The sequence below is a fragment of the Odontomachus brunneus genome, unplaced genomic scaffold (genome assembly GCF_010583005.1).
Source record: "Odontomachus brunneus isolate Ranch 3 - 2012 unplaced genomic scaffold, Obru_v1 Obru_scaffold_054, whole genome shotgun sequence".
NCBI classification, from domain to species: Eukaryota; Metazoa; Arthropoda; class Insecta; order Hymenoptera; family Formicidae; genus Odontomachus; species Odontomachus brunneus.
Window position 1 is genome coordinate 487,459 of NW_022639504.1, and position 8,861 is coordinate 496,319.

Below are 8,861 nucleotides of genomic sequence, written 5' to 3' on the forward strand. Positions count from 1 at the left end.
AAATTTCAGACATCATCAGGGTCAAAGTAGGAGTAAATTGTATCATTAGAATTGAACCTACTTTGCTATCTTAACTCCTACTGCGGTGTGATTTCAAGATTCAACATAGGGTCAAAATTTCAACTCGGAAATAAGTGTCAATATCGTCAAAATAGGTTTCACCCAAGTTGTAGATTATCTAAGTAGACTCAAACTATTCTTAAGAGCGTCAAAGTAGCGTCAAAATTTTGACAAGGTAAAGTTAAAGGTTCAAAAGAGAAGTTAATGAGTATCAATATCGTCAAACTAGGTTTTTTCTATAAACCATCTAAGTAGGCACAAACTATCCTTAAGAGTGTCAAAATAGCATCAAAATTTCAACTCGGGACGCGTCAACTTAGTAGAGTGCTAGAACTCGCCAACCAGGTTGGCGTTCAGAAGATTAAATTAGAAGATTAAATTAGATCAGTACTGAATAAACAAACTCACGATTTTCGCTAAAAATTCTTCACCGTATTCTGTGAAATAATATGCTCATTAGAAGCGTTGTCAACTCACTCAACAGATTGGTCCCATCAGAGGACTCATGACCATCGCCGTATTGCGACTTCGGCGTCCACAAACGGCCGGATCGCGCGTATCAGAGCGAACCGAGGCGAACTGGAGTGATTGAGTTAAACTGGCGCAATGGATAAATTGCGGCACTTCGGCGCATCGTCTTCTTTTTTCATGTCCTTCATCTTCGCTCTTCGACGATCGTCGATGGGCCCGGGCCGGCGCGGCGTGACGATCGTTGTTACGTTCAATCAGCCTGCGGTTCGCGCCGGCATCATTTCAAAAGCCGCGCTTCGCCACGTGGACGAAACTTCGCGAGGAACAATCGGCGCGAATACCCCCGCCTTGTCTTGAGGTCTCACGTACTACGAGCTTCACCGGGGAACGATAACGACGCGGGTCGTTTAAGTACAGTTACGTACCCGACTTCGTCTAATTGTTTCGACCGAAAAACGGATCGTCATTAAGAGCGACTCTTTCGGGCGGGCCGATCGTCGGCCTCATTACGTCTTCGCCGGAGAACGACTCAATCAAGGGGCGGGGTACTTTCGCAATTTTTCGATCGACATCGACGTCTCAGAGAGATAACGCGTATAATGATGCGTCGTTCTAGCGCGTGCCTTAATTGCATCGCGATTAATAATGCGTGCGCGCATCGTTCGCACGAGCATGAGTTGCGCTCGTGTACAATCATCTCTTCTCTCTGAAGAGATCTCTTTCTCTCTCGCCTCGCGAGATCCTCGCGCATGTAGAATCAGCGTTCATCTCGGCAAGCTTATTTATACGGGCCGGCCTTGAAAACCCGTTAAAACACTAGCCAACGACAAATTACGTAACGATGCACAGTGGGCCGACTTATAGGAAAATAACGTCCACTAGTCGGCACTCTGTCGACTGTTTTCGGCACTCTTGCGCGGATGTTGTCGATTATTAAAGTGGCGATTTTAGAAGAAAACGATTAAATAAATAATAAATATGTAATAATTGATACACATAATTAAGAAATAATTAATAGATTCCCGCACACTTTGTGTGTTATTGGATGGGATGCCGGAAACTAGTAAGCGCTATAAGTGTTACTGGATGTTTTCCCTTATTTGAAGTTAGCAGAAATTAATTTTATGTACTTGTGCGATTTTACTGAAACTACCTCATAATTTATTTTAATCATACTAATAGCAAAATAAAATATAAATGCGAATTAATGAAAATAATGAAATTTATCTATCTATGTAAACGTTTAATTAAAATATCTGAATATATATTCAGAATGACTTTAGAGAGTTTTAATTTCTTTCAAGATTGCAGTGTGAAAAAACAATGTACTTTGTACTTATGCAAACGGTTTGATTAAAAACTAAAATTCTGTTCTTTTTCGCTGAATTAGTATAAACTTATGGAATTAAAAAAGAAACAGGTATATAGTTGAGACCTGGTGGAGAAAGGAGAAGAAAAATATAGTGCAAGTTAGTGCAGGGAATACTTCGAAAAAGTACAGAGTTTAAGTTTTAACTTGACTAAAAAATTAATATATACATATAAAAAACGTACACACAGGCACATTTTCTATTAATTAATCGTACAATACATTTTTTAAACGATTTTAGAAAGATTAGTTATTTTATGCTAGGTTTTAACATTATTTCCGAACTCCACTGCGCGATGTACGAAGGCGCGTGCACCGTCTACACTGAAAGAAGAGATTTAGTAAATATTATCAAAATTTTGTTACTATTACTAAATGGTAGACGTAAATATTTGGCGGGCCAAAGCTATGGCAATATTTATTAATTAATTTAGTTCTGTAAAATAAATTATTTATTTGACAGAAGTAAAATTTATTTGCTTCCAGAATATATTTGGTAAATAAAACTTATTGAATAGTTCAATAAGTAAGCGATTTTGTAGTAGTTACAAAATTTTTGGTAGGTTCAACCAACTATTTGTAATAATAGATATTGAAACGATGTAATAGCTGCAAATGAATGAATTTTTCGTTGTGCTGCAACAAAACATACTTATACTTTTAACAAAAACATACTTATACTTTTAACAAAAACATACTTATACTTTTAACAAAATAGAACTCGTACCTACTGAATTTTTTATTACATAGGATACAACAATTTCATAACAATCATCAAATATCTGTTCATAACTGTAATATATTTCATATTAAATATTTAACATTACGTAACTATTACTAAATTATTTAATTGATGTTACTGTGAATGCAATTACATCATACTCCCGACCTATTAAATATTTGGTAATTGTTATCATATTTAATATTAGTTACTAAGGATTCAATGAATTTCTGTAACTAAATGCAGTTTGTTATAGTTACCAGTCTTTTCTCTCAGTGTATGAATCCGTACACGGAAAAAAATAATTTGCTGCAGCAGCAAACTAATTTGCTACATATGGACAATTAAATATAATTCGATGTTAGCTACTTTTTCTTTGCAGCAGGAACCTATTTTCTTGCTATGATAACAGGAAAGTTTGCTTCTACAACAAGAAGAGTGGCTAGCGTAGCTACAGATGGACAACTAAACATAATTTATTGCTTTAGCTACTTTTTTTGTTTCAGGAGCAAATTTTCTTGTTATCATAGGAAGGAAATTGGCTCCTGCAGCAAAGAAAAAGTGGCTAATACAGCAAATAATGTTAGTTGTCTATATGTAGCAAATCTTTTTTTTCCATGTACGCTCCGTCCGTGTAGCTTAAGATAATTTTCCGACGATGGATCCCGTCGGCCTTTTGTTACTCATTATCGTGAGTAATCGCAAAAATGTGAAAAGGCCTGCGATACCTTTGCCTCGGTAGCCTATAATGTACCCCGGCGATAAGAGGCTATCTCGTGCAGCCTGGTTATGTTAACGCCATGCCGCTCAGCCTTGAGAGGCATTTCAAATATCAGCAAGTCATAACGTGGCTCTTCAATCCACCTGATGAATCTACGCGGTGGCGCTCGTTCGGTTATACGTAGCACCGTGATCTCAACAAATTATCCGCGGCGATACGTAGCGCGCGCCGTGATAAGCTGTCGGGACAAGTTCCGCGCGTATTTCGAGAGAGGAAAAGAGAGAGAGACTTTTACAACGTAGCTGCCGCAGCATCGAGCGCAAATAGCGCCGTTTACAGCGCTTGGATATGTACGCCGCGTTATTAAGGTCATCAGCTGCTGCTGCTGCTGCTTGCTTGGTCAAGTACAGATGATTGACGTAATGCGACGATCATTGTGCGTGAGAGAGCTCGTGGCCGGATTGGGTCGTCTAACGAAGTGGTTTTTACGAAGCGTGCTTCGTCGCTCGTCCGGCGACTCGAAATTACCTACGAGTACATGTCGCCAAATGCGTGCAGAGTCCGTTTAAAATCTCACGAACGTTTGATGTTTCTCTCTTTTTTTTCAAGATAATTATGAGTCCTTTGCTCTTCAAGAGCGCCGTAGGGGCGCCATCCAAAATTTCTTACGGAGCTCGAGAAACGCTGCGCCTCTCGAGTCTTGAAGCTGTACCAGCTGTTGCTGGTTTCAAAATCGATTTAAAATTCGGAAAGCACCTTCGTAATCTTTTTCAAGTTTTGGGAGAGATTTTTGGCAATACCGCTACAGCGTCTTTAGAGCCCGAAAGAAACTCTCGGCCATTGATAAGCAGTCCCATTATCTGCCATGTTCTGTATGTGCTGTGCGACGTAGCTTAATATCCGTGACTAAAGGGATATCCGGCTTGAAAGAGCTAGTCGACAACGTCATGAACGTTTGCAAGATCATTCGTGCATTACTGAAATGGAATGAAATTACGACTTGTCTACGTAACGCGTACTTGCGAGAAGAGAGGCTCGAGGCCTTTGAACGAATTGAGTATTAATGATGTATGCGGTAATCGAATGCCTGCTAATGCGTAACGTCCAGTGGCGGGGAAAATTATGCGGCAGCGGAAAATTTTTATCTCCGGAGTATGATCAAGACGCGCGCGCACGTGAGTATGCATCTCGCGGGAAGTGCTAAACGCGGCAATGATTCGCGCGATATTACGCAACATGCTTCCTTAAGTTACCAAATGCGTTTGCGGTCGCTATTCTCGCCATAAATTTATCACCGAATGGGCAATTTATCGTAATGACGATGTGTCATTTTTCTTATCAGGAAGTAGAGAAAGCTCCGCGAAATTCTTTAATGCTCAATTTTCCTGATTTATATCTCCCACTTGACCATTCATTACGATATCAGAATTATTTCATATACAGTGATAAATGAATTCTGGAAGGGATCTCAATATACTTGGAATGAATCAACGCGAATCCATTTCCGGCATATTATTTGTTAACTGACGAAGAACATCTGAAATAACCATTCTTCAATTGCACTTTATTTCTATTACTATGTAGAGAAAAAAATTGGTTGAAAGAAACGAAATTTCTGCTTATTAGAACCAAATCTGAGTCGTAAGAACACACAGAAATCCTGCGTTTAGATACAGTTTGAAATTATATTAAATTATGATATTTTTACAAGTTGAGCTTCAATAATATATGACCCTATCACGAGATGATCTACACGTTTGTCACCGCAAAAGGCATCGAAATATCGTTGTTAATAATGCGCAATCTTTTTTTATGTTCACAGGCGTGTGCGCCCAGATATACTTGGTTCTCCATGCAACAACCGAAATATGACCCCAACGATAAGACGACCAAGGAATCCACAGTGGGTAATAGAATAGAGCCAGTGGGTACTTGTTGGGTCGCCGTCAACAACTTCAACGACTCGCGCGAGTTCTCTCCTTGCCGTTCGAGTAAGTTTCCTTCGCTACACGAAATCTCTCGCTACGTCTCAGAAGTCTATCGAGTGCGAATTTTGCCTAGAAAATTTCGTAATATTTGTCCAGTGTTTGCTCGACGACAAGTCAGATAAAATTGCGGATGATGCCAAAGTCAATGGAAAAAAAAGAATCGCGAAACTTTTGCACCACGCATTCGATATCCATCAGAAAAATTTATTTCTTGAGATTTGCTGAGAAGCAAATTCTTCTACACGGCAGAAATTACACGATAAGAAGTTTCAAACGAATATTTCCGATTAAATCACGATTAATTTTTGTGTCCGATGAAATTTAATCGAATACTTCCAATCATGATGACATTTCATCAGATAAACCGATCAAAATATCAATAATCGATATTTCTCATCGAATGTTTCTAGATCGGATATAAAAATGCATCGATGTTTAATCAGAAACATTCGTTTGATGACTTTTTATCGGATAATTTTGCTCCGTGTATTGGACGCATCACAAAGCTCATTGAAAATAAAATTTCCTCGCTGACCATCGATCTCTCTTCGACGAGAACATCGTTTCTCGCACTTCAATCTTCAATATCTGCGGTTCAGAGATGGTGTGCGACTTCCACCCGTCCGCGGCCACTGTTAACAAAACGACCGAGACTCCTAACGAAAACGACTTCGCTGCAAAGCAAACGGAACGATCCACCGGCGAATGTTTAATCTCCACTCTCACCGTCCTCCTCGTCGCCGTCGGTATCGAACTCTCGAGGGCGCCGGCACGATTTATAGTGCGCGCGTCGTGTCGTCGCGCCGAATATAGCACGGTTTACAAGAAAGAACGAACGAGAGGATATCTTGAGGATTTTTGTGCGCGTCTGCCTTCGCCGGGCGTTATAAACAGTTGTAAACAGGCAGCGCCGAAGGCATCCTTCGAAGGCGCGAGAGGGTAGCGTGCTTCGTGTCTGAAAGTAAATCCTTCTCGTCCTCTTCCACGAGGATCCTACGGAGACGAAGCTCCTCCGCGACAAGGGGCGACGAGTATCCCGGCCCGACATATGGTCGTGTCTTCGAAGTATAGCGACCATAAATACGCCATGTAACAGAATACTTCCTGCCGACCACGTAGGTTTGCCTCGTGTTTTAATGACAAAGGACATATCGACTTTCGGCACTGCCTCGCCCGCCCCGCGGCGATTTATGGGCATATCGGGCCTAATTAGCGATGATCTCAGTATTTACATCAACGAGCGCGCCGAGTGTAACTTCAGCAACGAAACCACACCTAACGATCCTAAATTATATATTGAGAAGGTGATTTCAAGATGCAACATGAAACAAACTAGGGAGGTTTGAGATAAACATGGAGAGATTGAAGTTCGAACGATTCGAAACAACGGGAATGGAAGGTCGATTAGATCGCGGGTGATTTAAGATGGAAAATTTCCGAATCTAAAAACTAAATGAATTTAAAAACTAAATGATATATATGCACAATTAACTAAAAATTATTAATGCCCCGCGCATCTCAATTTGCACGCCAACTGCCGCGGATTGAGTCTTATTGGTCCTTTCTTGTTACTTATAAGCTAATATCTATAACCTAACAAGTATTTGTTGCTTCCAAATCAGAAAAAGCTTTACTTCCTTTGTAAACAATATTTTGATCCCTGTGAATTCCTGATTTTTTAACCTAAATAACATCCTTTGTTATCACGTTTATCTTTCCTCTCGAGATTAGTTATCAATATTCTCAGACGAATTGTACAGAGTGTTTCATAATTGGTGATTCACAATTGGAATTTCATAATTGGTGAACCGCGCGAAAAGAGGATGTTTTCACGTAAAAGAAAAAGTTAAGAATAAAACTGTTTTCATACTTTGTTTTTGAATTGTTAATATTCGTAATTGTTTTTGTAAGTATTAATATTCGTTAGATACGCGTGCCTTTAAATATGCCTGGTCTCTGACGAGCTGACCTCGCTGTACAGTTTCATCGTCTCACGTTTCCTCTGAAAGAAGGAAACTTCTTTCCAAGACAATTAAGCATTAACTCGCTATGTTTCAAGTTTATTTTTTCACTTGAGTCACTTTCATATTTTATCGTCGGTCTCTCTGAAAATTGCAGTATCTTGACACTACATTTGTTTTACAGACTACTTGCAAAAATCTCATTGGTGAACAATGCAGTTTGCATCGGCGTGGCTTAAGATTCCCGTTTCACGAGCACGCGAAAATAACATCGCGCGTTTGTTTTTAGAATCGCACTTTCCTCCTTACTTATTAAAGTCGCGGTTTCCTCGCGTCGCGCGCGGGCAAGTGTTTCGGCAACCTCCGTGGCGCTTGCCTGCGTGTACTTTACGGCGTACGAACTGACGCACTTCCGGTCGTTTAACAGAGGAGTCGAATATCCGTTCCTCGTACGAACCGAATTTAAGTAGAGTGACTGACAAGGAGAGAAATATGGAACGTATCGATTTCAGTAGGCTTGAGATATATCATGGAGCAACTGAAAATAGGAGACACACGTATCTTTTTGCACGTTTAAGGATCGAAACTCTCGAATTCGACAAAATTGTGCCTAAGCAAATATCTTCGAAATTATGAAGTATAAGAAAAAAAAATATTTTCCAATATTTTAAGATTTTTCAAAAATATCGCGCACGCTTCTCAACTCTTATACAACATTCTTAGCAAACTTCAATGCGAAAATATTTGATATAGGAATAAAGGCCATATGCTTGCTGGTGAATCAACTGTGAATAGTCGACACGTTCACGTAAATGGAGCAAAAAACAAAATAGCGCGCGACAAGACGACACTGCAAACAATTGAAAAGAAAACATTCTCCTTGCGCCGGTGACGTCAGTACGCTGCGCGTGTATGCACTGGCCGCTTTCCAGATAAATATTATCAGAATTCACCGAAGTAGCTGGTCACGAAATCTTCGCGGAACGCGAACGGTACGGAAGCGCGAACGTGCCGACTCGCTCGACGACGTGAGCTCATCGTCCAGAAATTCCGCAACGGCCACGCAATTAAACAATTTGTAGGAGCCGAGTCAAACGTACAAACGACTCGCTGCCGCTTTTCCCGAGAATCGTAGAGACTTTTTAGCGTCGAGTCGTCGGCCGAAGTCAGTCAAACGTCGCTATTTTATCGCGACGGCGAGTCGCCTTTTCCGTCGGTATTAAATGCCCGTCGCTTTTCTCTCGGCTCTCTCTCTCTCTCTCTCTCTCTCTCTCTCTCTCTCTCTCTCTCTCGCTCTCGCTCTCGCTCTCACCCTCGCCCTCGCCTCCCTTTCTATCTCGTTTTCTCTCTCCGCGAGCGTCGACCAGATTCCGAGTGCGAGAGTAACAAGCTCCCAGCATCCGAGAATATCTTCCGCAAATTTATTTATGGGCGTCGCGAGGCGGAACGCCGCGCATTGTGTACCGAAGACGGTCTTACACAACGCGCATAGCTACGTGGCATGTACGACGGCAAACGACGAACTTATTCATGAGCGGATTTAGGGACCCGTGGCGTGGTTGTTGTTTGC

General features: G+C 41.0%; 1 protein-coding gene across 2 annotated transcripts in view; it reads left to right on the forward strand.

The window, feature by feature from the left end:
- Nucleotides 1–8,861, forward strand: part of LOC116845611 (integrin alpha-PS2) — a 75,539-nt gene that overhangs the window by 39,511 nt on the left and 27,167 nt on the right. For both annotated transcript variants that reach the window (XM_032818514.1, XM_032818515.1), the window contains exon 4: nt 5,165–5,333. In XM_032818514.1, coding sequence (XP_032674405.1) covers nt 5,165–5,333 — 169 coding nt within the window. The remainder of the gene's footprint in view (nt 1–5,164; nt 5,334–8,861) is intronic.